This window comes from Rhinatrema bivittatum, chromosome 1, assembly GCF_901001135.1.
Source record: "Rhinatrema bivittatum chromosome 1, aRhiBiv1.1, whole genome shotgun sequence".
Taxonomy (NCBI): domain Eukaryota; kingdom Metazoa; phylum Chordata; class Amphibia; order Gymnophiona; family Rhinatrematidae; genus Rhinatrema; species Rhinatrema bivittatum.
In genome coordinates this window covers 281,808,982-281,826,301 of record NC_042615.1, presented here as the reverse complement: position 1 = coordinate 281,826,301, position 17,320 = coordinate 281,808,982, and the positions used below count along the sequence as shown (strand labels likewise).

Sequence of the window (17,320 nt, the reverse complement as noted above, 5' to 3'; positions counted from 1 at the left end):
CTCTCTCTCTCTCTCTCTCTCCTCTCTCTCTCTCTCTCTCTCTCTCAAAATTCATTGGCAATGAAACCTTACAGCAGCTAACGCAATTCAAAGAGGTGTAGTTAAAATTGGTGTTATGGCTGTGCAATAGCTCTTCACAGACAGGCTAACCCAGCCACCCCTAACTCCTCCTATTTTCTGAATTTGCATCGCACCATACGGTATGGTGCGTTCGCATGTGTTAACGGGGCTTTTCACATGCGAAAACGCCTTATCGCATTTTGATAAATGACCCCCTGAGAGAGAGAGACTGGTGAGGATGAGGGTCTGAAAGAGAAACACTGATGGGGATAGAAAGCTGAGAGAGATATGATAGGGGTTGAGAGAGTTTCTGGTGGAAATTGGGAGGCTAAAAGAAAGACTGATGGGTTTAGGTGGTCAGAGAGAGAGAGAGAGAGAGAGAGAGACACTGGTGGGATTGAGATAGATACAGTTGGGAATATAGGTTGCAAGAGACAGAGTGACTAGTGAAGATGGGGAGTTTGAGAGAGAGACTAGTGGGGCCGATTGGGGAGGATGAAAGTGTTAGGATCTGTGGGTAGATGAGTGCGTGTGAACCCTATGGCCGAGGTGAGAGGTGGTATAGCCAGGGGAGGAGCTCCACTGAGCCTCACCGTCGGGAAGGCAGAGAGAGTTCAGGAGAGAGAGAGAGAGAGAGTGACCCCTAGAGGTGGGTCACGGGACGGCAGCTCCAGGCTGACTTCAGACTCAGATTGGAGTAGCCTTGAGTCAGAGGCAAATAGATATGGGCTAACTGAGGAGCGGGAAGCCAAGTAACAGTCACTGTGGATACACTGGGTCCATAGGGTGAACCACTAGAAGGTTCCTCGGTGGGGGTCACGGTAATGGTCCGCAGAGCGGGGTCCACCGGCGAGGTCTCTTGTAGCGATAGCACACCAAAGGTCCATAGAGCGGAGGACACCCTGAGAGACTCTTCAGAAGATATTGTGGTAATGACCGCAGCGCGGGGTACACCAGCGAGCTCTCTTCAATGATATCGCGGTAGTGGCCCACAGCACGGGATACACCGGAGAGTAGGTCATAGTAGGTATCACCGTAGTGGTTCCCAGCAAGGTACTCACAGCAGCTGAAGATTAGGAAGAAGTTCCAAAGAAGGCCTCTGGAATAGAGGCAGGCAGAAGTCCGGGCAAAGGCCCTCCGAGGACCGGATAGCCAAGAGACAGGGGGGGGAGGTCCCCGAGGAGTGGGTACCCGGTAGTCTCACGCCACGGAACAGGAACCGGAACAACGCTAAAGCAATGAGAAGAAATCAGCAAGGTGAACTCGTTGCCAAGTCGCTGGCTGTCTGGGCCAGCAGGGTTAAGTATTCGGAGTGAGTGACATCATCAGAAGGGGATGTCCCTGAGGTTCCCACCATGACATGGTTAAAGCTGACCCAGGGACACACGCGTGCGCCTAGGGAATCCCCGAGGTCAAGATGGCGGTTGGCAGCGTCCATGCTGCTTGGGAGGGGTTGAGGACATAGGCCAGAAGGTCGGCGGTAGCTGGCAAAGGCCGCAAGTTCGCCCAACGGATCCAAGGTGGAAAAGAAAGAGGTGAGAAGCAGCGGTCGCAGCCATTTGCGACCACGGAGCGTAACAGAGAGAAAGATTGATGGGGAAATGAGAGAGATAAGAGAGTGCTGGGATCAGACTGGGAAAAGGGGAGGGGAGAGTGAGTGAGAGAGAGAGAGTTTGTGATGAGAAAGAAAGTTCATCCCCTTCCCCTGCATTAAACCAATATATGCATGTTTCCACCCATGTTAACCACAGGATTTGTCAAAAAATCAGTCCAAGCTACTCCACTATACAGGAAGATGAGTTGCGGTGTCCTCTTGGTCCTTTCCTCTGTGCCTATCAGTATCAGCTTCCACTGATACTACGGCACAGCACACAGTCTTGTTGTGGTAGCAGCTGCCTCAGCAACTGAGATACTGAACATGCTCTCTGTCTCTGCAGCAGCTACTGTTGAACCAGCACTCAAACTACAGAAAGGATCTTAGCATAATTTTTTATTATGTTTAGCCATCTTTTTTCAATGATGCTCAAGACAGTTTAACACATTATTAAAATCCATGTACAATAAGTCCCTACCCCAAAAAGATTTCAATCTAAGTGGGTACCTGAGACAATAGGAGATAAAGTGACTTACTCAAGGTCACAAGGACGGTCAGTGGGATTTGAACCCTGGTTCTCAGTCTATTGCTTTAAACACTAGAGCTATTCCATAGCTGGCCAGCCTGAGTTTAAATGTCTGGAGCAGAGCAGATGGTGTTCATGCTCCATCAATTTCTCCCCCCCCCCCCCCCCCCTCCCCACCTGCTCATCCATACTATACTGTCCCCACTGGACCATTGAAAAGACTGAAGAGGATGTAGCAGCACCTTGTCTCTTGGCAGCTGCATCAGGTTAGAATTTCCATGGCTTGTAGGATGTCAAAATACCTTTTTCTCTCCTTCTCTCTCTCTCTGCTCTCTCTTTGCCCCAGACATCCACTCTTTCTTCTACTACTCCATTTGCTTCTATTTCCTCCCCTAAAGATCCATTATGTCCTCTCCACCTTCATTCCTTCCCTTGGGCATTCATTCTCTAGCTTCTCCTCATATACATAGAAACATAGAAACATAGAAACATAGAAATGACGGCAGAAGAAGACCAAACGGCCCATCCAGTCTGCCCAGCAAGCTTCACACATTTTTTCTCATACTAATCTGTTTCTCTTAACTCTTTGGTTCTATTTCCCTTCCACCCCCACCATTAATGTAGAGAGCAGTGATGGAGGTGCATCCAAGTGAAATATCAAGCTTGATTAGTTAGGGGTAGTAGGGGAAGTAACCGTCGCAATAAGCAAGCTACACCCATGCTTATTTGTTTTACCCAGACTATGTTATTCAGCCCTTATTGGTTGTTTTTCTTCTCCCCTGCTGTTGAAGCAGGGAGCTATGCTGGAAATGCGTGTAGTATCAGTTTTTCTTCTCCCCTGCCGTTGAAGCAGAGAGCTATGCTGGATATACTTCCACTAACTTCACCCATTCCCTCAAGCTTTTCTTTCATCCCCCCAATTTCTTCATATCCCTGTTTCTGTCTTCAAAAGCTGGGTCCCAGGGAGTTGTTAAGATAGTAGTAGTCCCTAATGTAGAGAGAACCCATCAGGGCCAAGGTGGCAAACCTCAGCCAGCATTTTTAACCCAGTCCGGTTGCTGCTTCTGCCAGTGGCATAGGTGTCTCATTATTCCTCCCTACTGTAGCCCATGGATGAAACATTAGCTATTTGAACTGCAAGTTTCAGGAATTTGGTGAAAAAGCAGGGACTCAAGGGCTGATGGGAAAAGCGGGAGAAGAATGAGTATTCAGAGATTTGGGTGAGAGAGCAAGGGAATGAGTGACAGGGATGGATTTTGGATTGGTGAAAGGATGAAAAGGAGATAAATGTTGATGAGGGCTGGAGAGGTAGGTGAGTACAGGAGGAAATGGGTGACTAAGGAGTGGTGAAGGAATGAGAAACAGAGGGGAGAATGTGAGGACTGGGAAGGGGATGAAAATGGCAGATGAAAATTAGTAGGTAGGTAAGAGGTGAAAAGTAAGTTATTGAAGAGTGGGTTGGTTAGAAAGGAGGAGAAGTAGGGTTGAAATTTAGTTGTTAATGGATAGAGAGGCAGAAAAGAAAGAAATGGCAAAAAGTATGAAAGGGAGAGATAGATGTCAGAAATATGGTAGATATAGGGAAGGAATGGAAGACAAGAGGAAATGGAAAATGGAAAGGAGACCCTGAAAAAGAATTTAGGAAAAGACCAAAAAGAGAGGACCATCCCAATTAAAGAAATAAAATGCCTAGACAACAAAGGTAGAAAATAAAACATTTTATTTTCCATTTTTAGAGAGTGGAATATGTCAGATTTGGGAATGTTCATTTCTTATTTATCTATATTTTGCTATATATAGGCAGACATGCATTTCTTTCTCCAGTATTGCACTGCTTATAGAGTCTGCCTTCTTGTGATTTCTATTTCATTTTTGTCTGCATTTCCTAAGTATAATTTGTGGCCCTTTATTCTATATTAGTATGTATCAGTTTGTGTTAAGAGCATAAAACATAAGATGTACCATACTGAGTCAGACCAAAGTTTCACTAAGTCCAGCATCCGGTCTCCAACAGTGGCCAATCGGGATCTCTAAGAGGTTCCCTGCAGATCCCAAAGAGTAGATCCATTCCTTATTGCTCACTCCCAGTGATAAGCAGTGGCTTTCTCTAGTCTACCCGACTAATAATTGTTTATGGATGTTTCTGCCAAGAACTCTTCCAAAACCCTTGTAAATCAATCTATGCCAGATGATTTTTAACCATATCCTTCAGCAGCACATTCCATCGTTTTTTTTGCGTATTAAGTGAAATAAAATACTCTCTCTAGTTTTAAACCTTTTACCTATTAGTTTCATGCAGTGCCCCCTAGTCTTAGTGCTGTTTGAAAGGATAAATAATCATTCCCTGTTTACCTGTTCCACCCCACTCGTTATTCTATAAGCAACTCAGTATCAATATCTCATCTCAGTCATTTCTCCATGCTGACCAATCCTAACCTGTTTATCTTTTTTTCCTCTTTATCATTTCTGTTGCCCCTTGTCTGCCCCTTTTCTAATTCTTTATATATCTTTTTTGAGTTGGGGTGACCAGAACTGCACACAGTACTCAAGGTGCAGTTGAGCGAAAGATCTATATGGAGGCATGATCATCACATTCTCTGTTTTCTTCTTCATTCCTTCCCAAATCATTTCTAACAGCCTATTTGCATTTTTAACTGCCGTTGCACACTGAGCTGAGAAGAATTTCTACATATTTTTCATAGCTCAAAGATCTTTTCTTGAGTGGTTACTCCCAGTGGTGATTTTTTTTGTCAGGTCATACAAGGTTGTTGAATGGGAACTTTTTAAATTTGCTTCCTTTTCCCCATGGAGAAGAAGTGAAAGGCAGGGACAATCGCTAGCCTTGTCCTGGTATCTTTTTTTTTTTTAAAGAAAATCACCCTGATTATTGCTATTAAGGAACCCAGCATTATTGTGCCTATAGTTAGAATTATTTTTCCCTATGTGTATCACTTTGAACTTGACCACAGCAATAGACTTCATCCTACCAACATATTTTACATCACAATCTTACCAACTGGGGTCCAAATGGACCCCATGCAGTTTTGTCAATTGACCTTGAAAATCATTGTCATTGAACATGCCTTATTATTTATTTCAATATGGAAAACCGGATTCGGTGTCACTATGTTCCGACTGCTCTGATATGTGATCAACCTCATCATGGGAGTTGTCTGTATCTTCAAAATCAGAGTCATAGTTATCCTCGAAAATTGCTTTCAGAACATCTGCAGTAGAATACCGAGCATATTTCTGCCTAGAAGACTCTCTTGTAGGTATTTTTACTGACTGAAAATGCAAAGAATCATTGAACATGCAAAGAATCAGTAGTTATAAATTTTTAAACCTGCTTAATTGAAAGTTGCAAATTCTGGGGTCTTTTTGGACCTCAAATAATAAATAGCTGCTGTAGGAAGAATAAAGTAGAATAGTTTAAAATAACATTTGAATCAGATTTACCTAGGCTAAGTGACAAATTCCTAAAATGGCGGCTGAAAATAATTTCTGGTGTTTGTATAGCGGAAGCACATTAGTGCGTGGGGTCCAATTGGACCCCAGTTGGTAGGATGAAGGTTAAATTCATCTGCCATTTACTTGCCCTGTTCCTCAGTCTAACAAAGTTCTTCTGCTCTGCCTCACAGTCCACCCCTGTTTTAACAAGTTGGAATAACTGTGTTCATCTACAGATCTGATCACCTCACTCATTGCTCCCTTTTCCAGATCATTTATGTAAATGTTAAACAGCACAAGATTCCTAGGGCATTCTACTTTTCTCCTTTCTCCACTGAGACTATAATATTTAGTCCAATTCTCTGAGGTCCATATTTAGGAGCATTTAGCCAGATAACTCTGAAGTTATCAAGCTAAATGAATATTTAGGGACTTATCCAGCTAAATTCTAGCTGTATAAGTTACAGATTGTCTGAGATTGTAACAGAGAGGAGCAGAGTTAGCTGGATAAGTTATCTAAGTCTGGTCATCCCATAGACTTGTCTGAAAGTTAGCCCAAGAAACTTATCTGGCTAACTTTAGGTTAGCTGGAGATATTAGGGATGTGGCTGTGCCATTGAATATATAGGCTGTTAGTTGGATAAGCTTATCTGGCTAACTTTAGGTTAGCTGGAGATATTTAGGGATGTGGCTGTGCCATTGAATATATAGGCTGTTAGTTGGATAAGCTTATCTGGCTAACTTTAGGTTAGCTGGAGATATTTAGGGATGTGGCTGTGCCATTGAATATATAGGCTGTTAGTTAGATAAGCTTATCTGGCTAACTTGTCAAGCCACAGAGTGGCTCACTATGTACTTCTTTGTTCCCTATGGGGCTGCTTTTAATTCCTACTTGCATAGGGTACATTTGTGCACGCTACGCAGTGCGCACAAATGTACACCCGATTTTATAACATGTGCACGCTGCCGCATGGCTTTCCCCGTTCCCCTATCTAACCCACCCCACCCCTTCCTAATCCCCTCCCCCCACCTTATTTCTTCGAGTTACACCCCAGCTGCCGGCACACCAACCTCCGGCACAGGCCACTGTGCCGGAGGACTCGGGACCGCCCCCAGACCTCCCGGCGCGCGCAGGGGTAGGTTTTCGGGGTTATGCGCGTATCTTACACGCATAACCCTTTGAAAATCTACCCCTATGTATTTAACCAAGCAGTAGTGAAACCGCTACTCAAAAAACCCAATCTTGATCCTGCCACATTGTCCAATTACAGACCTGTTTCCAACCTACCCCTACTAGCCAAAATTCTTGAAAAACTAGTTAACTCTCGCCTTTCTCTCCACCTTGAACAACATAACATTCTCACATCAACCCAACATGGTTTCAGGAAGCATTTAAGTACCGAAACCCTGCTACTCTCTCTTTCTGACACCCTTATCAGAGGTATAGACTCAGGATCCTCCTATCTGATTGCCATGCTAGACATTTCTGCTGCGTTTGACACTGTCAATCACTCTATCCTCCTCAACATCCTCAGAAGTATTGGGATCTCTGGTAACGCACTCTCCTGGATACAATCCTGTCTCCAAAATCGCTTTTTCACTGTCCTAGTTGATAACAATGAATCTGAACCTATCAGTCTCCCGCAAGGTGTTCCCAAGGGCTCCTCCCTCTCCTCTACTCTCTTTAATATCTACATGCTTCCCCTTACCACCCTTCTCTCAAACCTTCACATCAAGCATTTCATCTATGCAGACGATGTGCAAATTCTCTTCCCCTTTTCTGACTCCCTCCAAACTGCCCTACAAAACTGGGAATCCTGCCTTTCAGCCATTAACCAACTCCTCACAGACATGCACTTGGCTCTAAATCCTAACAAAACTGAACTTCTAATCATCTCTAATAAGGATCCTCTCCCAGCTATTCCACCCTCACACGCATCTACTTCTTTTTCCACACACACTCGCAACCTAGGTGTCCTCATTGATAACCATCTCACTTTCAAACCATTTATTAACTCTATCATAAAGGACTGCTACTTTAAGCTACAAACGATAAAAAAAACTCAGACCATTACTTCACTTTTCTGACTTTCGCACAGTTCTTCAGTCTATTATCCTGTCTAAAATAGACTACTGTAATGCACTCCTCCTCATCATCCCTTCAACACATACCAAACCATTACAACTTTTACAAAACGCCGCTGCACGTATACTGACAAACTCAAAAAGAAGAGACCACATTACTCCCACACTTATCGAGCTCCACTGGCTCCCAATACCCTCCCGAATACTTTACAAAGCGCTCTCCCTCATCCATAAAAGTCTGATAAACGCTAACTTCAACTGGATCAACCCTCCCCTCCTCCCCCGTACTTCTAAGAGATCTACACGCCCAGCCCTACAAGGAACCCTCTGTAATCAATCAATCAAATCAATCAAACTCTCATCTACCATGAGCAGAGTATTTTCCCTAGCTGGCCCCACTATATGGAACTCCTTGCCGCCTGAATTACACATTGAGACCTCTACCCCTAAATTCAAAAAAACCCTCAAAACTTGGCTGTTCCAACAAGCTTATCCCCTTTCCCCCCCGCCCACGCATAAAAATCTCCAACAACAAGCGAGTAACAATCCGAGTAGCTGAACTGTTACCCATCCGCCAAATATGATTAAGAATGCTGTAAATATACTGTACATTGTTGTTAGATTATTATATATACTGTACATTGTTGTTATTTTATTATATATACTGTACTTTGTAGTTATTTTATTATAGTTCCATGTATTCATATTTACTCAGTTAATCGACTGTTACTTGTAAGGGCCCCGCCCAAAAGTTAATTGTTTGATGTAAACCGATACAATGTGCGAACGGTTATCGGTATAGAAGAGACTTTAAATAAATAAATAAAAACCAGTTAACATGGTCTCTTGTTCTATGACTTTTTAATTTCCTGGAGAGTCTCTCATAAGGGACTTTGTCAAATGCCTTCTGAAAATCCAAAACTTGTCTTTATCTACACATTTATATACATGTACCCAAAATTCTAGTAAATTTCCCTTTACTAAATCCATGTTGGCTCCTCTCCATTAAATCATGTTTATCAATATGCCCAGTTTTGCTTGGATGACCAAGATGAGATATTCTGCTTGCATGTAGTGTCTGCTTAGGGATCTACAACAGTCTAGCTTGTTCTATTTTTCCAATAGGAGGTATATTAGTGTTCTTGGGCCTGTAGTAATATTGCATTGCTGCCCCCTTTTTTTTTACAGCTAATTGTCTAGATCGGCACACTACAAGAACTTTGAAATAAATAATTTTCATTGATAAGGTTGTTTTTATTTGAGTCCTGGGAGTTAGTGCTGTTTTGATTTGGTAGATTTGCTACATAGACTCTGAGAGGTCGATATTCAAAGGCTTTGTACAATTAACATTTGGAGTTAGCGGGACAAAAACAAGATTTTAATGTTCCCTCCTCCCCACCCCAACACATCCTTTATTGTGTAAACAAAATTTATCCAGATAAAAAAGAGGCAGTGCTGGAGGGTTTCTAGGGGTAGTGCTAAACTTTAGTCGATGAACGCAGACATTGAGCGCTATCCGGATAAAGCTAAGTCTGGTTGGAAAAATGATTGTCCTAAAGTTATTCAGTAAATTTATACACATAACTTTATCTGGGTATATTCATTGGCAGACTTTTTCTGGGTAAGTTCCACTGAATATCTGGATAAAGTTATACATATAACTTTACTTCGCTAAATTACTCACTCACTGGTTCTTTAACTATTGACCTCTGAGTGCCTTTTTTACAGGGTTTTGTGATACTTCATGAAGTGTCTAGCAGTGGAAAGTGTTTGTGTTGCTGTTATTGAGGTGACAGCAGAATTTGAATTTGTTTTTCTTTTGCATGGTGAATTGTAAGAGAAGACAACCTAAGTCTGTTGTTGAGGGAATTTATGTGCCTGTGGATTTTGGGTTTCAGAACTGGAGATGCCGGATTTAAATTGAGATTCTGTCTCTTCCAGCCTACAATCTCATATCCTTATAGAAAAACTGGTTGAATGATGCTTTTAAATAATTTAGTTTAGTTTAGTTTTAGAAACATAGAAACATAGAAATGATGGCAGAGGAAGACCAAACGGCCCATCCAGTCTGCCCAGCAAGCTTTCACAGTTATTTTTCTCATACTTATCTGTTACTCTGACCGCTGAGGTCAGGGCCCTTATTGGTAACTTTTTGGTTCTAATTTCCTTCCACCCCTGCCATTGAAGTAGAGAGCAGTGCTGGAGCTGCATAAAAGTGAAGTATCAAGCCTAATTGGTTAGGGGTAGTAACCGCCGCAATAAGCAAGCTACTCCCATGCTTATTTGTTTACCCAGACTATGCAATTCAGTCCTTGTTGGTAGTTGTCTGAATATAAATCCTCTTATCTTCATTCCCCCCTGCCGTTGAAGCAGTGAGCTGTGCTATATATGTATTCAAAGTAAAGTATCAGGCTTAATTGGCTCGGGGTAGTAACCCCCGCAACAAACATTCTACTCCCACGCTTATTTGGTAAAATGGTGCTTTACCTGCGGAAATGACTTTTTACAAAACCGTCCAGCCGTACCCAGCTAAACATATGTGTGTATGCCCTGTGGGTGTGTAAGTTTAGCTGCAGTGAGCAGAGGTGTTCCTGGGGGCAGGATTGGGGAGAGGTTTGTATTTACATGCATACTTTTGCATTTTCCAAAGTATGTTAGTGAATTTCCCTAAGATCTGGGCGCACATTAGTAGGTGTAACTGTGTGCACGCATTTTGGGTGGGATAATGTTCAAAAGGAAAGTACGCATGTGATTGATTTAAAGTGTATACAGGCTGTTATAAAATTACTCCCAAAGAGGGTAATTTTCAAAGCCGTTTGCACAGGCAAAGTAGTGTTTTCCCTGCAAAAAAAGACTTAAAAAAAAACCAAACTGCCCTCCCTGTGTGCAGGTAAACTTTCGTGCATAATGAAACCAGACATGCAAGCTCACCCACAGTCAAGGGAGACATTCCCAGGGATGGGGATGGAAAAGGGCTCACACTTGTGCCCATGCTTTTGAATTTTGAAAAGTACGTACAGAATTTTTCTCAGGAAAACTATCCACACAAATTATCAGGTGTAAATGTGTGCAGGTAGTTTACCTAGGTAATTTTCAGTGTGAAAGTGTATGCATAATTTCATTTTGACAATTAGTGTAAAATCAGCAGGTAAAAGATATCTGTGGACTTTGCACCAATGCAAGTAGTGACAAAATTACTCCCAAAGCTGTCAAGCATTGCGGCAGCACATCTGAGAACACAGCACATCCCAAAACATATCATGTAGATTCATACGGGATGTGGGAGGGTTCAAAGATGGGCTTTAGTCGGGATTGGAAAGGAACATATAAAAGCAATATATTTTGCGTGATCTTCAGTTTCTCTGTTAATTTTAAAGCTTGCCTTGAAAGTAGCCCCGGATAAGTATGTGTGCAGAGCTTTAATAACTTAGCCCTGGGGGGATTCTGCACTACAGCGGAGCTCAGAATTTGCGCAGAATTCCCCTCCTGTGCAGAATTGCCAAATTCTGCACAGGAAATGGCAGAGGAGATCAGCATCCCGCAAATGGTGCGCGCACCGTTAACGGCGAAGAGGAATTTCCCAGTACACCATTCACGGCAAAGAGGAAGGCCCTGCCACACCGTGAACAGAGCGCATATCATTTGCGGCAAACAGGAAGGCCACCATGGGATGCGCTCCACTCATGGTGAAGGGGAAGGCCCCTGCATACCACGCTCTGCTCGCGGTGAAGGGGAAGGCCCCGGTGAGAGTGAATGTGTGTAGAGAGATGTGTGTGAGGGGAGGGGGGAAGGGGGGAGAGAGAGAGCAGGAGTAAGGGGGGGTGAGAGAGAAGGGGGTATGTGAGAGACCAGGGAGAGTAAGCAGGGGGGGGTGTGAGAGAGACCAGGGAGGGTACTTGGGTGTGGGTGCCAGAGAGAGGGATCCTATATGAGGAGATTGTGAAGGAGTATGTATATGTGTGTGAGAAATTGGAAGCTGGTGTGTATGAAAAAGGGATCATGTGTATGCGAGGGTGTTAGTCTATGTGAAGGGATTGTGTATGTGTGAGACAAAGCCTGTGTGAAGGGGTGCGTGAGAGAGAGACATAGGTAGCCTGTGTGAGGGTGTATGCATGAGAGAGAAAAGGAGCTTGTGTGGGTGTGTATGCAAGAGAGAAGCCCTTGTATGAGGGGATGGGTGTGTGCGAGAGAGTATGGGAGCCTGTATGAGGGTGTGTGTATGTGTACTAGAGAGAAGGAGCATGTGTGTGAGAGAGGGAGGGACAGAGGGAGCCTGTGTGAGGGGCAGTACTGAGAACAGGGTCAAATTCTGGGACTGGCAATAGAGTGGAAGGGGTTGAGCCTAGAGGTGGAGGGGAGAGATAGTGGCAGGTGAAGGAGTTGGGGCCTGAGAGGGCAAAGTGGCTAGGGGAGTAGGGAGAGTGAGTGGAAGGGACACTCTTACAGTGAATTTCTAGGGAAATTCTGCTCAAAATATTTAAAATTCTGCATCTTTAAGTAATAATTTTTTTCTGTATTAATTTAAAATGTAATTATTTTAAAACTGTCATATAAATTGTGTTATTTTGACCAACATAAAGTTTGCAGAATTTTAAGTTTTTGTGCGCAGAATTTTATATTTTTTTTGCGCAGAATTCCTCCAGGAGTAATAATTGACATTATTTGCTAAATCATCGCCAAAAGCTCCAAGGTGACGGCTTCTGTGTAAATTCCTTTGGACATTGTGTTCTATAGATTAATTTAAAGGATTGGATGAACCTTGCGCCCATTCCATTAGTGCTGTTCCACAGAGGACTGACATTCTTATCGGCTGGAGGTTTTCTCTCTTTTCCTTAGGCCGCCACCTGGGTTGCTCGCAGGTCTTCGATGGCATGGGGCAGGAGTTTGCCCATGCCTGGCTCCTGGGGGACATTCACTTTGATGATGACGAACACTTTGTGCCTCTCAACAGCAAAGAAGGCATCAGTCTACTGAAGGTTGGTGGAGATAGTACTCTAAAAACGAGATTTAATGTTCAGCTCTTCCATGCCTGTTGCCTATATTAGTTCACGACTTAGCTTGCCTTCCTTCATTCCTGAACTTCAGCCCATTTGAAACCTGTGCTGACCTTTGCTCATTGACAATTCTGACCGGGAACACTAAAGCTGATGCACCATGGGCCTGCATTTGCAGCTGTTGTGGGGAGTTTCCTTGAATGCCATCATCGTTTATTTTTTGTTATGCTTTTCCACCATAAGAGTTCAAAGCATGTTACATTAAAATTACGAGCCTGAAGCATCAAGCCAACAATGAGCTACGAAACATCAAGCCAACAGCGAGCTACTATATGCAATCAAATGCAGATGAAAGTATAAAAATATCTATAGGGATTAAAATGAGGGGAATAGGAGCAGAGGAAATAGTAATTAATTATAGACTGAAAATTATAAAACACAAGTAAAGTATACAAAATAGACTCTACTTTCCTCCCTCTATATCCTAGGTATGACAATTAGGGATGTGAATCGTTTTAGGACGATTAAAATTATCGTCCGATAATTTTAATATCGTCTTAAACCGTTATGGAACACAATACAATACAGATTCTAACGATTTATCGTTATAAATCGTTAGAATCGTGAGCCGGCACACTAAAACCCCCTAAAACCCACCCCCGACCCTTTAAATTAAATCCCCCACCCTCCCGAACCCCCCCCAAATAACTTAAATAACCTGCAGGTCCAGCGGCGGTCCGGAACGGCAGCGGTCCGGAACGGGCTCCTGCTCCTGCATCTTGTCGTCTTCGGCCGGCGCCATTTTTCAAAATGGCGCCGAAAAATGGCGGCGGCCATAGACGAAAAAGATTGGACGGCAGGAGGTCCTTCCGGACCCCCGCTGGACTTTTGGCAAGTCTCGTGGGGGTCAGGAGGCCCCCCACAAGCTGGCCAAAAGTTCCTGGAGGTCCAGCGGGGATCAGGGAGCGATTTCCCGCCGCGAATCGTTTTCGTACGGAAAATGGCGCCGGCAGGAGATCGACTGCAGGAGGTCGTTCAGCGAGGCGCCGGAACCCTCGCTGAACGACCTCCTGCAGTCGATCTCCTGCCGGCGCCATTTTCCGTACGAAAACGATTCGCGGCGGGAAATCGCTCCCTGACCCCCGCTGGACCTCCAGGAACTTTTGGCCAGCTTGTGGGGGGCCTCCTGACCCCCACGAGACTTGCCAAAAGTCCAGCGGGGGTCCGGAAGGACCTCCTGCCGTCCAATCTTTTTCGTCTATGGCCGCCGCCATTTTTCGGCGCCATTTTGGAAAATGGCGCCGGCCGAAGACGACAAGATGCAGGAGCAGGAGCCCGTTCCGGACCGCTGCCGTTCCGGACCGCCGCTGGACCCGCAGGTTATTTAAGTTATTTGGGGGTGGGGGATTTAATTTAAAGGGATCGGGGGTGGGTTTTAGGGGGTTTTAATGTGCCGGTTTTTCGATTTTTCGATTTTTTAACGATTTTTCACGATTTTTCACGATATTTTACCCCCCCAAACGGCAACAATACGATTCCCTCCCCCTCCCAGCCGAAATCGATCGTTAAGACGATCGAGGACACGATTCACATCCCTAATGACAATGACAGTCCTCAACTGGGAGGCTTAGTGGCACATTTTGGACCCTGATACTCTTTCACCCCGAGTTCAGCCACTGCATGTTGCTGTTGTGCAATAGCTGGGATTCCCTCATCCAGGGACGGACTGGCCATCTGTCAGCTCTAGAAAATGCCAGCAGGCCAGTCTACACTTACTGCATTTTCCAAGGCATTCAGTAATCAGTTTAGTAAATGGCAGTCAATCAAGAAAAATGAACTTTAAAAGCCACCTTTACTTACTATCTCCAGGAGTTCTCTCACTCCTTTCCCTTGCAGGCCACACCAGAAGCAGCAGTACCTACTAAAGCTGTCCTCATGGTCCTCTTCCTTAGGGACCACAACCAGTCTCCCTCTCTCTCTCTCTCTCTCTCTCTCTCACACACACACACACACACACCAGTCACCTTCCTGATCAGTCTTTCTCACACATACATGTCACTTCTCTGACCAGTCTCTCTTAATCACACAGTGCTCTCTCTCTCTTACTTACACACATGCTTTCAATCACACACATGTTCTCTCTATCTCACTTACACACAGGCTGTCATCACACACATGTGCTCTCTATTTCATTTACACACAAGCTTTCAATCACACACATGCTTTCTCTATCTCACACACTCTCTCTCCCAACCACTGCCAGCCAGAAACATGCTCCATCTCTCTCTCTCTCACACACAGACAGAAGCACCCTCCCTCTCTCACAACACACCACACACACACACACACACAAGCACCCTCCCTCGCTCACATGCCTGATTCACCAAGATCCTTTGCCATAGATACGGAATGGGCAACAGGCTTTAGTGGATCAGACCCTGGGTAGCAGGAATAAATGGATTGGGATGCATGATATCCTCTCCTAGAGGGAGGTTTGAAAAGCAAGTGCCATGACATAGATCTTTAATTATTGTTCCTGTTTGGTGCATGCAGGTAGCTCTTCATGAAATTGGTCATGTCTTGGGGCTGACCCATATGAACCAAATGGGCTCCGTCATGCAGCCCAACTATATCCCAGGAAACACACAGGTGGAACTGGATTGGATTGACAGAAAGGCCATTCAGAAGATTTATGGTAAGCAGACAAGATCATTTCTCTCTCTTTAGCTGTGACATAGGCAAAACTTTAAACTTTTGTTCTCGTGTTTGTCATCTCACCTCAGGATTTTAATGTGATTGTATACAGTTTTCTCTTAGTTGACAGTTTTTAAAAAGCTATATCACCTTTCCATCTCCTAAAATATATTTTGATATTACATGAACAAAACACCATCTTAAACAGACTGCCCATGCAAGAGCCATCTTGTTTGGTTATCAGACACCTAGAAAAAGGCACTAATTAAAAATTTATTTATTTTATTTTATTTAGAGCTTTTCTATACCGGCATTCATAATAAAATCATATCATGCCGGTTTACAGGTAACGGGGGTGCAGTAACCTTGAACATTTAACAAGTGGAGAGGAACCAAAAGTTACAATAAAACAGGGTTGCTGGAACTGGGGGAGGAAGGAGACAAGAGTAAGAGTAACTTTACAGTAGTAATTATTTACATTGTGCTAAAAGGTCTCTTAACATAAAGGACTGGAGGGAAGGGCAACAAATTAAAATTTACTGCCTAAGGGGTGGATTCACTAATGCTTTATTTCTTCTGGGTCTATGGAAAAAGACTTTGATGAATCAAGCCCTAAATTGTCTCATGACACCCTGGTGAGAGTGATGAGTGTATCACAACAATCACAGTAGTTCCTCCAGAATTTGTAACCTATCCCTTTCATGCATGTATTGTGGAGAACAGTCTTCAAAACAGTATAATGCAGTGTCTTTGGCTAATGAGCATTGGAATAACTGAGGGAGTAATTTGTAACATTGCATATAAGTTAGCCAGCAAATATTGGCATAAGTTACAACAGTTTTCAAAGTGAACTGGCACGAATAAATCCACTTTGAATATTATCTATCCCACCAGATCTACCAGCACACATTACACCTGCTAAAACATCCACAGAAATTTCCTATGGAAATTTACGAATGCACTTTTTTAAATCCAAATGTGTGCATGTAAGTACACACCCTTTCCCAGGAACGCCTCCACTCTGTCCTGGCCAACTTATGCACCAACAGGATATACGCACTTAAGTTTATCCTCATATCAGGTGGGCAGTTTTACAAAACCTCTTTTCTGCAGGTAAACCACTGTTTTACCCACAGAAATACTTTTGAAAATTGCCCTCTGAATGTATACCCTAAATATCTCTAAGAAATTATATTATCTTATCATATTCTGTGGGCATTAAAGATCCTATATGCATTTAAACAAGTACATGACACATAACAGGCTATAACTCCCCATGGACCAATTGGGTCAATGTCAGCAGATTGGTGGTCAAGCAAAGCCATGGGACATAAACAGCCAGAGGTTCAGGCAAAGCCACAGTAGTTTTGGTAGCTGTTTAGATTATTATGAAGCATAAGACATGTCAGAGGGGGGCTGAGTGTTGGATAAAGTATGTTAAATGTTATGCTGATCTATCCAAGACGATAGAGAACCAAACAGATATCCTCCAAGTGGTCAAGCTTCTCTAGCTGGCAGCTGGGACATATCCTTTATAGTAAAGGCCAGAAAAACTGGGCAGACCAGATGAATAATGCTTTTTTCTTGTCATCTACTCTGATACTATATAAACAGGGGCATGGAATGTGGCATTATGGTAGAACAGTAGGTTGGGTTAGGGGTTGTAAAATGGTAGACAAATACAAAACTGCAAAATATTCACAAGGGTTAAAATATGACCTCCTGAAAACTATGACTTAGGAGACAATCTCATGGACAATGAAAAAAAAAAAAAGGTTGCTGTGAAATCGCTAATAACAACTTGTGCAAATGCTCATTTTCTGAAGAAACAGTGATACATTGAGCAGGTAGAAATGAATAAGATCCCTGAATTATTCCTGGAGTAGGGAATGATTATTTTATATCCCTTTAGCCATG

General features: G+C 43.5%; 1 protein-coding gene and 1 long non-coding RNA gene across 2 annotated transcripts in view; one reads left to right on the top strand and one right to left on the bottom strand.

Moving 5' to 3' along the window:
• LOC115087964 (matrix metalloproteinase-21-like) overlaps positions 1–17,320 on the top strand; it is a 75,062-nt gene that overhangs the window by 43,059 nt on the left and 14,683 nt on the right. Inside the window, exons 4-5 of the mRNA XM_029595764.1 lie at positions 12,552–12,691; positions 15,263–15,404. Coding sequence (XP_029451624.1) covers positions 12,552–12,691; positions 15,263–15,404 — 282 coding nt within the window. The remainder of the gene's footprint in view (positions 1–12,551; positions 12,692–15,262; positions 15,405–17,320) is intronic.
• LOC115087972 overlaps positions 1–17,320 on the bottom strand; it is a 121,871-nt gene that overhangs the window by 101,728 nt on the left and 2,823 nt on the right. The window lies entirely within an intron of this gene.